This window comes from Molothrus ater, chromosome 11 (genome assembly GCF_012460135.2).
Source record: "Molothrus ater isolate BHLD 08-10-18 breed brown headed cowbird chromosome 11, BPBGC_Mater_1.1, whole genome shotgun sequence".
Taxonomy (NCBI): Eukaryota; Metazoa; Chordata; class Aves; order Passeriformes; family Icteridae; genus Molothrus; species Molothrus ater.
The window spans coordinates 9180119-9195672 of NC_050488.2; the positions used below are offsets into that span (position 1 = coordinate 9180119).

The window sequence follows — 15554 nt, forward strand, 5'->3', positions numbered from 1 at the left end:
CCCATAGCTGCTATAGCTATTTAAAAATAGGTGAGAATAACTAGAGGTAGGGAAATGCTCAGACAAAGATGCTAAGATCTAAAATTTCTACAGTCTCTTCATAACTGATCCATAATTGCTATGAACTTTGTGTGTGCTATGCAAAATTATTCCTTCCATGCCTGGAAATAAGGAGTAAGGGCTGTTGGTGAGACTCCTCCTTTGTTTTGTATCGAGAACCATGGATTTGGTTTCTCCCTACGTATAATACGTAGAACAAACATTTAAATATGGAAGACATAAAAAATGAAGAGGAGGACCACTTTTTAGAGAAGGTGGATGGAAAAATCAGTTCTGGTTGTGGTTTAACTTCTCAGTGTGAAAATTGACAGCAAAGCTTCTGAGATGGCTCTGTGAGATAGTGAACAAACTGTGTTGACTTCAGGCTCAGCCATGAAACTATTAAAAAAAAATAAAATTCACTACTCAAAAGCTGCTTTTTCAGTCCTTCATTTGTTTTGCAATACTTCCACAGTCTGTATGACTAGCTTGATTTAGTAAGGAAGCTGGCTGGCTCCATAGCTTGTTTCCACTAATTGTCCAGCAGAGAATGACTTGCAGCTCTGCTGTAGGGCAGAGTTCAAGCAACATTGCCACAGTTTGGGTAGTACTTATGCTTAATCTGAATGCAGAGCAGACTTGCACATGAGCAGAAGATACTAGTCACAAACTTGTTTATAATGCTTTTTTTGTTGTTTTTTTTTTTTTTTTTCCTAAATGATAGAATTATAGACCTATTAAAGGTCATATTGTTCAAGCCATGTGTTCCAAGTAGAATTTAGGGAGTTCTAATGGAGTAGATAAATGTGCAAGCTTCCAGCCAGTGCCAGGTTTCAGTTCTGGCACTGGCTCCTGGGGCAGCTATAAGCAGAAATGCAGAGAGGATCAGGAACTGGCAGTTTTCTACTTGGTAGGTTGAGTTGGGAAGTTTTTTGTGGCCCAAGCCATAAATATGACACACATTTGTCTCAAAATGGTCACATTGCTGGCTCAGACTAGTCACACTGCACTTGGACATCTTTCTTTTTGCTTTGAGGAGTGTGATTTTAGCAGTCCAAGTGTAACATCGTATTAGTATTTTTGTATAGAGCAACAGTTATAAATCAGTTTGAGCAGTTGAAAATTGGTTCCTTTTCAAGACTGAGACTGGTGGTATGTACTGCTGGCCTATGGAATTGCCATAATCCATTTTTTGGGCTGGTTGCCACTTAGTTAATAGGATAATAAAAGTGGAAGAATTACAATCTAGACTCAGAGGTGTGATGGAAGCAAATGAGCTCTGGTTCAGCCTGTTTTCCTGTTCACCCTACTAGGCAGCCACTTAATAGCTGACTAGGAAGCAGGATGCTTCTACATAAAACTTAATGTTGTAGGCTATATATAGGTGCTTTTTTTTTTTTTAAGAAAGCGTATGCTTGCTTATTCAATACTGCTGTTGATTCTGCAGAAGAGCTTAAGTCTGGCTGGCAGGTTTTCTCCAGCAGTCAGCATGTATGTCATGTTGAGATGCACCCTGACAGCAGGACCTTGGCAGTGGGCTGACAGCAGCTCCTGCCTGCCTGCAGCTGAGTGGGGGCCGCTTCTTGCTGATGGCTGCTGCTATTTTGTTGATATTGGGTTATCATCAGGTAATTCTAGAGGAGGAAAGCAAGTTGGAAATTGAGAGTTGAAGTTAAAATGCACATTGAACAGTATAGGTGAGAAGGAAGGTTTGTGTGAAATCCAAACATAAACGTTTCTGTGGGTTTTGCTTCTTGCTGGTTTAGGACAGTATGTCTAGCCATAAGAACTTGCCGACTGTCTGAAAGTGGTCACCTTGCAGCATTCAAAGTTTTGAAGCCCACAGCAAGAGTGGCAGGAGAACTTGCATAACGCACCCACAAAATTCTTAGTTCTAATAATAATAAAAAAATCCCGAACCCACCAAAACCAGCACAAAACCCTCTTTCCAAACCCTTCATCCATTGGCTCTTCTAGATGGCATCTCTAAAGTTGCCTGTTTCCAGTTGAGCTAAAGTCCTCCCAAGTACTAGTGTTGAAGCAAGAGGGAGGGCCTGTGGAATGGATTCCTGCTTCATTCCTGGGCTTCCCATAAAAATGTGCCCTTTGAAGGTAGAAGTCCAGTGACTGTCAGCAAGTATGAGTCAGCTTGCAGGGACTTTGATCTCCAAAGCGCACATCTCCTATGGAAACCAGGGAACATTGCTCTCTGACATACCTGTAAGGGCATCTTACAGAGGTTAACATAAGCACTGTGACATGAGTAAAGCAAGTTATGCAGATGACTGTGCTTTCTCCAAGAAGGGTTACATTAAAGCTGTCTGCAGTGATGCTGTAAAGAGTTGGTTCAGCCCTGCTAAATGATCTTGGCAGATGACATCCAGCAGCTTGCTTCCTCCAAGCCCAGGAAGGCAGGGACCAGTGGCTGTCTCCTGCATGGAGAGGGCTCCTTTAATCTACGGAAATGTGGCTGGTGCTGTGGAGTAAACACGCTCTCACAGCTGCAGGCAGGCAATTTGTTTCTGTCCACCTAACTCATTGAAGCTGAAAGCCAAATGCAGCTGGGGCTGGTGGAGATGAATTGTCAAGGGGCTGGGCTGTTTGGTTCAGAAGCACTGACACAAGTGTGCATCTCTATATTGTAAATTTACTATGAGCTCCAGTGGAGCAGTTGAGAATCATGACTTCAGAGGTTCTGTAAAGCATTGACTGTGTGAGTAATAAGTATGCCTAAAAGTAATTTTTGTTGTAGGAAAGCAGTGGTGGAAGTCTGCTGTTTATGTAATCTGTTTTCCAGCCTGAGATGGCCAGAAAGTGTCTTGAAGCAGACCAGGGAGTAGAGGGAATTCAGTGGCAAGCCAGCTGAGCTGGGATACAAGCAGGGCCTGCAGTAATGATTGTTGGTGCTTAAGTGTCATTGGAATATATTATTCTTTCCACTATCCCTACACCTTGGCAGTATTACACTTACAGTGTGCACTCAGAACTGGTGGGCGATGCTTGTAAATTTGGTTGTACTAAGTGTTCAGAGGGCCAGCTCTGTGCTCCCTGTACAGAACCTAAATGGATGCATGTATTCCTGGTTGCCACTTTAATCTTAAAGCCCGAGATGCACTGAATGTTTTTAGTCAATTAATGAAAAAGGCAGCACTAAAGCAGAGTCTCTTCTGGTGAGGCTGAGTGCTCAGCTGGAGCTGAGCTTTACAGCAGTGCATGGAAGCTAAGCCTGCTTTGAGCTGGACTTTGGTCTTCTCTTGAATGTTCTGCTGGTTCTTTAATATAGTGATAGGGATTGTGAGCCAGTGCTGGGAGTGGGGTGCCTGTGAGAAGGGCCTGTGGGCAGCTCTGTGAGGTGCTGATAAGGTCTGTCCTGCCCAGGAGTTCTTCTCCCTGCCTACTTCCCACCCCAAATGAAAGCAGACAAGCCCTCCTCCTTAGCTTGGAAAAAATGACATCATGAGATCCCCATGCCAGTCAGGAAGCTGGGAGGCTGTGAGGGCTTGCTGACTTGCTAACAAAGTGCAGTCGTGGCAATGGCACCAACCCCAGAGAGGAAGAGCTGTCCTGTTCCTGTGATGACCTTTTCCTGTCATCAGGGCAGCAGCCCTGTGCCCAGCCTTTCTGGATGAGGCTGGTGAGATGAGATATTCTTGCTCTGGATGGGAAGCCTGTACAGGCTGGTTTTCCCCAAGTCAGCTGTGCCTTTGGAGAGGGCAGTGGGGTGCTGGGGGCAGCTCTGAAGATGCAGCTGGTTGCTGCAGTAACCACAGTGCAACCACATACAGACATTATTGATGTGCTATAAATATAAAATGAGCCATTCTTTATATTGAGTAATGTGTATGTAGCATTGTACTCAAGGTGGTTCTGTCCTGCTGGCATTCCTCCCTGGAAGTGCTGGATAGTTTTCTGAAATGAGCTTGCTTGTAGTATACTAAATCATTGCTATGTCCCTCTAGTAAAAATGCTGATGTTGATATAAATCTGAAACTGAAGCTTGGAGGCATTTCTGGAGCAGAGGTGGACTGGCCATTGGTGTATTCCAGCACCAAGTGTGACCTGGTAGTTGTGCCATGGAGTGGGATGAAGGAGCTGCTGGCACAGGGGGACAGAAGGCACTGACCTGTTTGTAGCTCAGCTGGAAAAAGGACAGAAAAGGGTAACAGTAGGGCCTGTTTAGTTGTTGCTAGGAGACCCACTGTTTATGTGATGTAGACTTTTACCTTGGAACCTGTAATTAAAACCCAGTAGGGCTTAATCACCCCATAGCCATCTATTGTGTATCTTGGACTGGATGTGTAGTCAGCAGTGAGTAGTCAAGTGGCAGACACATATCGTAATCCTGTAAGATTAGTCAAAACTGATGTTAAAAAATCTCATGCAAATAAATCTGAGTAGAAACCAGACACTAGCTACCCAGAAAGTCCAAATGCCTTTCAAGGTCTTAAGTTACAGCATTATCTGTTTAGGACATACTGCTCTATTGTGAAACCATGTAAATATTAACTGCTTTGCCTGAGCATTGGGTTAAAGGGTGATTGCTATTCTTGATCACTATTCTGTATAAACACTTGTTTTAAAAGTTAGTAGATCTTTTTGCATTGATAAGATGGTGCTGGGTTGCTGCTGTGGTCTCTACAGCTGAAGAGCAGTAGGTAAAGGCATGCCCAGTGAGTGCTGGGCACGAGGAGGGTAATCTTGGAGGACTTGCCTGTTAACATTCTGGATGTGAACTGGAGAGTGCAATCCAGTTACAGAACACTTTTACTTTGCTGGCTAGGACTCTGTAAGATTTCTGGTGGCATGAAAGAGAGTTTATACAGCTGTAATTGTCTTTACTCTAGCATATGCTGCAGGAGCTGGAGAGTAGACAGAAGTTTCCAGGTTACTTGTAACTTCTGTTGACTGAAAAGGGATTTCTGTAACAGTTTGCACTTGAAATGGAGGAAAGAACCAAAAAATGCTGTGCTGTAACATTCTGCTGGGAATAAGAGGAATTGTCGGCTGAGAGCATCCTGAAACATTGCAGAAGAGCTCTGATTTGTGTGAGCTTGAAAAACTGGAGCTGTTAACAGTGTAATACAGCCTGAGTAACAACTACAAGCTCAAAGGGAGGGAGGCGTGAGAAACGAAGCCCACGCCTCAAAATTTCAAGAGTTTAATAAGGGACAAATCAATAAAGCAAAAGCAACAGTGCTGATTGTAACAGAGGCATCCTGTGTGTGACTCATTAAAGCTGAAGTAACTTGCATGTGAATTTGCAGAACTGTAGTGGTCACTTCACTAAGCCAAACTGATGCAGAAAGGCATCCTGCCCCTGCAGACTTTGCTTATGAAAATCTGATCTGACCCAGCAGCCTTAAACTTAGCTCCATAGTGTGTCTTAAAGCAGAACAGCAGCATAGCCACTCTGGTGATAAATTTTTCTTAAGCTGGAGCATGATATGGAAAAGCCAAAGCTGGCTCTTCTTTTCTGTAGCTCTGAATTTGTAGTGTGAAGGGATGATGTCTTGTGTTATGGAGCAAAAGATTGTCCAGGGACTTCCACCTGCCCACTTTGCTGATCGTACACAGGTCTTGATATATCCAATACAGACCAATTCCAAACTCTGTATTTGCTTGTCTTCACTACAGAGCAGCACTTTATTTTATTCCCTACCATTTAAAAGGCAAATTATTGATGTGTGTGGGAGACATGTTTCTGTATATAAATGGTGTTTCCTAAATGATGCTTTTATCTATGCCCTGGAGTGTCTCATGCCTTTTGGAATGCTGGTTTTGTGACCTCCATCACATGCTGTTTGGCCTTTTTCATATGATACAAATGCCATTACAAAATATGAGGTGGTACTTATCCAAATCAAAGTACTAGAGATCTTAAACTGCCACTTCTCCTGCTGAAGGAGCAGGTGACAACTGGAGAGCACTGAGTCCTTTGACTCATCTCTTTTTGCCCTTTCTAATGCTTCCTGTGAGGAAGGGAGTCTCCACCTGAACAAATGTCTTCAAGTGCCCTGGGTCAGTTTTCTTGTCCTTGATTACCTGCATGAGTGCAGGCACACTGTTTTAAAAACACACCTCTTTTCTTTAGAATGGCAGGTAATCAGTTGTATGTATTTTGTCTTCCAGATAGCAAAGCCATAGTTGATGGAAACCTGAAGCTGATCCTTGGCCTGATATGGACCCTTATCCTTCACTACTCCATTTCTATGCCAGTGTGGGAGGATGAAGGTGATGATGATGCAAAGAAGCAGACTCCTAAGCAGAGGCTGCTGGGCTGGATCCAGAACAAAATTCCTTACTTGCCAATCACAAACTTCAATCAGAACTGGCAGGATGGCAAAGCACTGGGTGCTCTTGTTGACAGCTGTGCTCCAGGTAAGTCCTTTGTTCTGATGGCCAGTGTTTTCCTTGCTTGTTGTCCTTATGGCTGCTCTCCCTATGTGAGGAGGTTTTCGCTGCTGAGCTTGAGACTGGAATGAGGCTTTCAAGAAAACCAAAAGAGTCCAAAGAGACCAGCTGCAGGAAGCAGCAAGTTGTAAACTTCTTGGCCAAGAGAAATTCTAGCCTGTAGCAGAATGTGTGATTGCATTATGGGAGGCGCCACATCTAAGCTTTGTATTGGGTGCAAGGGACAAAGGCAGAAATGCTGGCTGCTAAATGGAAGAAAGGATTGTTCCCACGGCAAGTGCCAACAACCTTTCAACTTCAGGGTGCAGTGGGAGACTTCATGTCTTCTCCTGAAGTAGGTTTGCAGAGGGAGCACAGAGCTCTCTAACTGAACACACTAATTGAAACTTCAGTGTTTAGCAATCTGAGACTGAGCTGCTTAAGGCAAATAATTTGATGTAGTGTGAAAAAGGCAAAATTTCCTCACTTTTTTAATAAAACAGCCTTGCTAGTGGGATTGCAGGTGTTCATCTAATGCAATCTAGGCTGCTGTGGCAAGCGGTTGAAATGTTCTTTACCAAATATGCTGCAAGAGAACCAGTGAAACAAAAAGGATAGTAGATGTATTTGTGCTAAATTTAGAGTGGTATCTTGCACAAGTTACCTAGAGAGATGGTAGATGTCCCATCCTGGGAAATGTTCAAGGTCAGGTTGCACAGAGCTCTGTTGAAAATATCACTGCTCATTGCAGGGGGGGGTCAGTCTAGATGACCTTTAAAGATTCCTTCCAGCCTAGACCATTCTATGACTCTACACTGATTGTTGCCTTAGAGTTGTTTCAGTAAGCAGCATGTGCTTGTCTTGTTTTGGCTACTTCTGCAAAGCTCTGAATGTCTTTCTGCAAAGCAGTGTAATGCAAGGGGATCTGGAGTTTATACTTGGTTTCTTCAGCTAGGGAAGCACCTTGGCAGATAACACACAACAACTGAAATGTGCTTGCAGGGTTGTGCCCTGACTGGGAGAGCTGGGACCCAAAGAAGCCCGTGGACAACGCTCGGGAAGCCATGCAGCAGGCGGATGACTGGCTGGGTGTGCCACAGGTAAGGCCACCAACCTTGGGCTGCCCGTGGCGAGCACAGTGGCCAGCTTTGGTCTCGTGACTAGCTGGAGTTGAAATTGAAGAAAGCAGGTAAAGCTGTTTGGATGCTTTGAAAAGTTACTCTTAACTCATGTAGAGTTGCCTGAGAAAGGGTGCACTGTAATGAAACACACCATTACATTTCAGAGCTCTGGTTGTATTTGTGTAGGTGTCTCTGCTGAGGAAAGATGCTGTTGCAGCATGTAAGGTAGGAGGAAAGGGCCTATGTGGTGGTGCCTGACATCTTAGTCCATGGAGTGAATTTGTTTTCCTGCATTGAATTCCACAGAAGAAAAACTTACTGGCTTAGGAAATCACCTGCAATGATAATGTTCAAACAGAGAGCAATGTATTTACAAACTGGATTATTTTCATGCTGATAAATTTGGACAGAATTCTAGAAGTCTCTGAAGCAGCTTGTACTGTGGAAGCAGGAGTCACGAGTTTTACTTTGCAAGCCTTGCAGTTCAGAGCTGTTGCCTACAGGATTATGAATTACTAACTTTTTCAGTGTCAGTTATGCCCATGTCACTTTCCAAGGGGAACATAACTGCTGTTCTCTTGCCTTGGTACCATTAAGTTTCTTGCAGTCTCCTGAGAACCCTTAGTAATCAAGGCAGAAAAAGCCCCCAAACCACATTGGGATAATTATGAGCTTCTTGATTTTCTTGCCTGAGATAATAAATGATGTTGTGTGTATCAAAGGGAAAATAAGTGTAAGAAATCCCATTAGCATGTGGGAGTTTTGAAATCTAAGTCTGTGTCATAGTTCTGTTTCTGTGTTCACCTGCGGTAACCAAGCACTGGTTCAATATGCTTAATTGCACTGTCTTTCAGGTTATTACCCCTGAAGAAATTATCCACCCTGATGTGGATGAGCACTCTGTGATGACTTACCTGTCCCAGTTCCCCAAAGCCAAGCTGAAACCAGGAGCTCCTTTAAAACCTAAACTGAATCCAAAGAAAGCAAGGGCTTATGGCAAAGGTGAGGACTTGGTGAGCTGAAGCTGCACAGAGCAGTAACTCTTCAGAAAGCTGGGTGGGGTTTTCTGCTTATGTTGAACTTCAGACCTACTGTAACTAACTGACTTCAAAGTTTCACTTGTATACTCTTGGTGTGGTGCCTGGTTTCAGAAATACATGGATATAGTCCAGAAGGCACTCCTAGTTCTAACATGTAAATTTCGCAGTCTGAACCTGTTCTGCAAGCTGCCAGCCTCCCATCCACAGCTGGAAGAAGTAGCATGATATGGGGCTAAAACAACCTTGGTGTGGAATTCAGGCCAGCAGTATTGCTGTTGATGGGTGATGATCTACCAGGGAATGCTTCTTGTGATAAAGCACTCCTTAAAAGAAGAAAAACTTCATCACCTCACTGTCTCTCTGGCAGGCTCTCTGTAGAGACAGTTTTCCATTACCCAGGCTTGGTATGTGTTAGAGTGGGATAATTCTAAATTACTTACTTGAATTGATTTATAGTGTTGAATACTTGGCACATGTACAAAGATGGGTTGGTAGCCCTTGAGACATTAAATAGTGCTGAGCCTTTATTAGAAAGGCTGTATTTACTGATTGGAAGGACTGAAGGCTGAATTTGCTGAATATCCATAGATGCTTAAGCAACTGTAGATCTGTGCAGGCATTCTTATTTTTAACTGACCTTTTTAATTGATAATTTCATATAACTATTGATGAGGTTCTGTTCTAGATTGGAGTATAGTCACAGCTGAATAAGTAACAGATTTTTACCTTTAATATGGTTGGCATGTTGGAAGACATCTCTTCAGCATTACACTTGGCTCTCCATTCCACCTTAATTTTTTTTTTTTTTTCATCTCTGGGCTGCTATTGGTCCTTCAAGACTTTCAGAATGAGTGTGTTTCAGAAATGGGTCTACAAGAGTGAAATGGAAAGAAACAGAACTTTCCTTATTTTTTTTCTGGTTTTCTTATTTGCCTGGGGTTTTTTAAACTTGATTTTCCATTGAAACATAACTAATGGAATGAAGGGATATGGACTTTATTTATGCACTTAAGAGCATTTGCTACAGTCAGAGTGGGTTTAGCACCTATCCAGCTTGGGGTTGATTTTCTTTGTAGGTGCCTTCCACAGCAAACCACAATACACAGACACATTTTTCAGGCCCCAGATGTGTAAACGACTGATCAGCCTGCCTCAGTCTGTCAAGTCTGGCTTTAGTCATGTTTTTATTCATTCAAAAACTGGAATTACTTTGTCTGCTTTCATGTGTCTCTGGAGCCTTTGTAATGAAAATTACTTTAGAGTGAGTGGCTCTTCTTGAAAGATTGATGCTTTCATTAAGTTAATTGCCAAAACAGAGTCACTAAATATACTAATTGATAATTCTGACTGCTAAGATATGTCAGAACTGGAAGGTGACTCCAGCAGCAAGGGGCTCAGTCCTTGACTGAGCAGGGTCTTTTGGACAGGTGAGAAACAGGTTTTCGTGCTTCCAGAAAAAGATGACTGTCAAAGTGTAAAGTGGGTCAGTCTTAGCTCTTTTTATTATCCTTTTTCATGTAAGCTCTTCATAAGCTCCCAACAAGAGTCTTAGCTGTAGCACACCACCCTGAGCACCGTGAGGGTTTGTGCTGAGGACAGCCATGTGTAGAGCTGGTGTGAAATGAGCCTGCAGAGGGGATGTACAGAGTTGTGTAGGTCTTCAGTGGCGGGCTAGGGGTTCTCATTTAACCATCCAAAGCAGGCCACTGACAAGATAGTAAAATCTAGATGATGAAGTCTAGGCCAAGAAAACGCTGTACAACCAATAGTGTCCTGGCTGAAATTGTCTTCAGAGGAGGATAATCAATCTTTCTTGTTCTTGCAGAAGGTGTGATACTTAACTTGAATACCTTATCCTAGTGCTTGTAGTATGGACTGGAGAGACACAGAGCAAATTCGTAGCAGTTTCAGCTAGATGATAATTTAGGGCTTAGTTTGAAGGAATGAATATGTCAATTGTTAACACCTTATCAGAATGCTCAGATTTCCTAGCAAAAACATGGTCTTCCTTGCATTACTCTCAAGTTACTGTTTTCTGAAGATAAACAAGTTCAGGAATTCTGTTGTTCACAACCACTTCCTTTATAATCTATCAGACGTTGCACTTTCCACTAATTGTGCTATGGAGCTGGAGTGCCCACGGTTTTATGAATCAGCCAAGGAGAAATTGCCTTGGACGGAAGGGTATGGATGTGTTTGGGCTAGTCTGGAATCTGCAACTTTGGGAAGTTCTTCCACCCACTCAGTCTGACACCACCATGACAGATGTCATGACCTGGGTCTGTGTACAGGGATGTGATGAAACCCTGCTGGTAAATGCGTGCTGTAGCAGGCCTTGTGCTGGGGAATAAGGAAATTGATTAAAAGTTAAGTGGAAACCACAAGAAGTGGCAAGATTTTTACTGTTTTAAGAGGTTCCTGCATGCTCTTTCTACAGTGTACACTCTGGCCAGGTAGTCTGAGCAGATTTCAAAGGATAGTAAATCTGAGCAGTGTCTGTACTGCTGGATTTTGAAAATGGAGTAAGATGGGGCAGTACAGGTAAAAATTGTCTTGCTTAAAGTAAGTCTTTTACTCTTGGCTCTAGAGTAATGGCTTCACCTAAAGGCTTCCCAAAATTTCTCTCCTGCCTCTCTATGGTGCAACACACTCAAACATTTAACTATGTGAAGAGAGCAGCTCCTAAAGAGCAGCTAATGCACATGTCCCACTTGCTGTCAGCATCAGTCCTACACTTGTCAGCAGTGGGAGTGACCCTCAGTACGTGTCAGGGTAACTGGTTTTCATCTGAATCCAGATAGCAGCTGGGTTCCTGACTTGGTCAGAGATTGTAAGATGAGTTGAGTGCCAATGATTTAACCAATTTTTAAAAATACTTGTATTGTAAGAGAAGGCCTTATTGTAAGCATCATGCTGTGGGCAGAGGGTAAAGACATGATGTGCAAAAGTCTGGGGAAACTGATTGTGATGGCTTGCAAGGGAGAATGGGTTGGACAGCCTTTGGGCAGCCTCCAAACTGCCTTCCAGGTTTGTGGCAGCAGCTAATGTGCTGTTCTGTATCTGTCTCACAGGGATTGAGCCGCATGGGAACATGGTGAAGCAGCCTGCCATTTTCACAGTGGACACCATCAGTGCTGGGCAGGGTGACCTGATGGTCTTCATAGAAGATCCAGAAGGAAACAGAGAGGAGGTATGTACACTAAGTGGCTTGTATGGAAAAGTCAGATTGGTCTGAACGCTGCAGTTTTTGCGGTAACCTTCATCTTTCACAAGTAAGTTCTTGACAAATAAGTAATCTAAAAAGAAATTGCAAAACACCGTTTATCTGAAGTGCAAGAAACCTCAAGCTTTTCTTCGTAATGGCCTTGAAAAAGTCACTACCTGCAACTAAGCAATACAGCTCCAGTGTCCAGTAGTTGCAGAGCTTTAGCTTGACTGGCCAAGTACACTCTGACCTGCTTTTAGATAACATACATCAGTAAATCACTGTCTGCATTTACTCATTCTGCAAGAATGGCTAAAGCAACTATTTAGATGCCATGAATCATTTTGAGTTAAAATGCTGGTTTTAATGTTTATAGAAACTTCTCATCCAAGTGTTCCACTTGATCATGTTACAGCATTCCAGAGAAATACAGCTGTACATTGGACTTACTGTCTCCTCACTCTTGGCCTGCCTCAATACAGCAATTAACAGCAAAGGAAAGGGCTGGGTTGAGAAGAAGGTAGCTTGCTTCCCCTCTTGTAAAGACAAAACCAATGGGATTTTTTCCATGTGAGAAGAGGGGGATAGCAAGGATCCCTGCTCTCACAGCAACAAGAATCTAACAGTGCTGACTCTGGAATAGATTGCAGTATCAGTAAAGAGTTCAGCTGGTGTGCGTAGGCACAGCTTGACGAGGGATGTGTTTTCTCTCCTAGGCAAAGATAACGCCGTCCAGTGACAAAAACAAAACCTACTCAGTACAGTATGTTCCAAGGGTTACTGGACCTCACAAGGTGAGTTTTATGTCAATAACCAGTATTCTCTTGCTAGACACACTGCTCTGCTGGTTGTTAACATGAGCCCCTGAGGGCCCCCTATTCACTAATGGGCAAGAGCCACCTCAGGCATCCTGAAGAAAAGTTAAATTGATGTGGCCTTAGTTCTCCATCTGGCTTTTGGGCTGCTCCCATTGCAAGGGGGAAAAGAAGTGTGTGTTGGGAGAAAGTGCATTTGTGTTTGGGTATCAAGTGCTACAGCTGGGCCACTTTGTGCAACTCACAAAGACAGTTTTGTGCGTTGTCAGAAGAGATGCAGATGAAAACCGCAGGTTGTTTCCATGAGGTATTTCTTTGCTGATGGTACTGTACACTGGAGGGATTTTGCAGAGAAGGATTCTCTCCCTTTGTCTCTGGATGCCCATAGTCACAGGTTTATGATGGGTGATCCTGTTGCTTTTACACTTTCTAGGATGGCTGGTCCCCACAGCCAGCCTGAAAAGATAAAATGCAAGTTCTGCTGCCACTTTATTGCTGGATGGAGGTCCACCTTGTATTGGCACATCCTGATTCAAGTTTCCATGCTGGTGTGCCTGACTCTAATCAATGGAACTTTAAGAAGGTGGCAGCAGTTAGCATGGATCTGATGAGGGTTGTGGGATGGATGGTCCCTCACCTCTGAGGGAAAGAGTCTTTGTGTTAGGAATGCAGGTGCTTGACCCTGCACTTAGCTTTATGGTGGTGATCTGAGCCCTGCCTCTGCCTGATGGGTCCAAGCTGATGCTCCCTGTCCCTAGGTTTCAGTCCTGTTTGCTGGGCAGCACATCTCGAAGAGCCCATTTGAAGTGAATGTTGACAAAGCCCAGGGAGATGCAAGCAAAGTGACAGCAAAAGGACCGGGACTGGAGGCAGCAGGGAACATTGCCAATAAACCTACCTACTTTGACCTCTACACAGCAGGTAAGCAGGGATGGGTGATGATGGAAATCCTGCAGTGTCCTCAAATGTGAGAACCTAAGGCCTTGGAAAAATAGCTGTAAAGTGGATGAGGATTTGTAGCCCCATCAAACTCACGGGTGAAATAATAGCTGGGCTGCTCAGAAGGCTTCAGCTGTGTATGAAATATTTGAAGTGCAGAGCTGAGCTGGGGCAAGAGGGTGCTAAGCCTGACCCAGAAATTTGCCATGAATTTGCTGGATGGCAGCAGTCAAGTTCCTGGCTGATTTCTGTCCCCAACTCATTTAAAACAAGAATGTGACGTGTTGAACATAAATGTGAAGGATAAACTGTGAGCCAACCATAAATGTGTAGTGTGTTCTATATTTAGCTCTACAGAACCTGCTGCAGTGCTACTTTGAGTTCATACTTCAATGATGATCTGGTTTCAACCTCTATTGTAATTATTAGAGGGTTACTATCTTCATTAGGGCATCTCCATCACATTATTTGTTACCTGCTATTAGGCCAATGCTGTAGCCTAGAGGAATGAGTCAATAAGATGCTACAAATGTTAATTCATTTAGAACAATGTGAAACTACTTAGGGCAGTTACTTGTAGCATTTAAACACCAAAATATGCTGAGTAGCATATTTGAGATTGCCTTCTGCCTGAGGGATTTTAGGAATAAAATTAAATGTGGTTATAGTGAGGCAACTATTATGTTCAGCCTCTAATTGGGAGAGGGAGTGGTCTGAATCATGTAAAGACATGTCTGGCCTCTGAAAGTGTATAGAAAACTGTTTTTGTTGTATGATGAGTTGAATAAGATGTGAGAGGAGCAGGTGTCTGAACAAAAATGAATACATATAGTCCAGCAGAGAGGATCCTTGTCAGACCAGCATTCATTTGTCCAATCTCTTAATCTAAACCACTTCAAAGCTTGAGAGATTGAACTGACTGGTAAAGCTGATCTGCGATAGAGATTCTACAGGGTGGTGTCCGTGGGGTAGCCAGGCTGTATGTATATTCAGTGCTATGTTGTGAAACCCTGTGGCTGGAGCAGCAGAGCCCTGTCAGTTTGACTTCATGGAATGCCACCATGCTGTCTTGCCCACTTTCTGCTCAAATGTTTGATTGCTGTCAGCAAAAGCTGAGCACGGAGGCTGTGCCTAGAATTGGCAGCAGAGGATGGCTGGCTGAGCACAGACAGCTGGTAGTGGTCTGAAACAGGGTGCCTGGTGCTAGTGGGGAAGCCAAGGCTCAGCTGAGCTTGTTTCCTTTGCAGGTGCTGGTGTGGGTGACGTGATTGTGGAAGTGGAGGATCCTCAGGGAAGAAGCCTTGCTGAAGTTGTAGTGGAAGACAAAGGCAACCAGGTCTACCGCTGCACCTATAAACCTGTTCAAGCTGGTCCTCACATTGTCAAAGTGACTTTTGCTGGGGAGGCAATTCCCAAAACTCCTTGCACTGTTCTCATTGGAGAGGGTATGTTTTTTAAAAATGCGTATAAATGTAGATGAGCATTTTTCTCCTTGGATGTGATCACAGAATATGCTTGGATCATGCCTTTTATATTCTCTACCTTTCAACATCTTGGTCCTGTTTCAGTGGGTCACCTGAGTACTCTCAGGATAAACCAGTGCTCTCTAACAGTAATATGGCTTTTGTTGCTAGTTTCCTTTCTGCCTAGACTTACAAATGTTAAGCTGCCCTTTGAATTTTTTTGAGTTATTTATCCAGCTATGCAGTGTCTCGCTGTTTTCCACCCTTGTTCCTCAAATGACTATATTTACTGTTTTCCTCCTTAATGGACACCTAATTTGCTTTCTGTTCCATCCTTACCTGCTCCTATGCTTTTAGATCTCTGCTCATCTCTCCTGAGCTACCCTCCATTTGTGGAATTTTGGACTTCACTGCTAATGGCTTCATAGTTGGTAAGAGGTGTGCAGGATGCTCCGTCGTGTTTGCTCTTTGTAAGCTTCTAGCCTGCAGCTTGTCCCAGCCAAAAGGATTTTTGGTTTTGTTGGGGTTGGGGAGGAAAGTTG

At 43.5% G+C, this 15554-nt stretch overlaps 1 protein-coding gene across 4 annotated transcripts in view; it reads left to right on the plus strand.

The window, feature by feature from the left end:
• FLNB (filamin B) overlaps positions 1-15554 on the plus strand; it is a 71021-nt gene that overhangs the window by 17468 nt on the left and 37999 nt on the right. For all 4 annotated transcript variants that reach the window (XM_036390794.1, XM_036390795.2, XM_054516003.1 and 1 more), the window contains exons 2-8: positions 6169-6417; positions 7432-7529; positions 8405-8552; positions 11662-11780; positions 12512-12589; positions 13369-13531; positions 14797-14994. In XM_036390794.1, the coding sequence (XP_036246687.1) occupies positions 6169-6417; positions 7432-7529; positions 8405-8552; positions 11662-11780; positions 12512-12589; positions 13369-13531; positions 14797-14994 (1053 nt within the window). The remainder of the gene's footprint in view (positions 1-6168; positions 6418-7431; positions 7530-8404; positions 8553-11661; positions 11781-12511; positions 12590-13368; positions 13532-14796; positions 14995-15554) is intronic.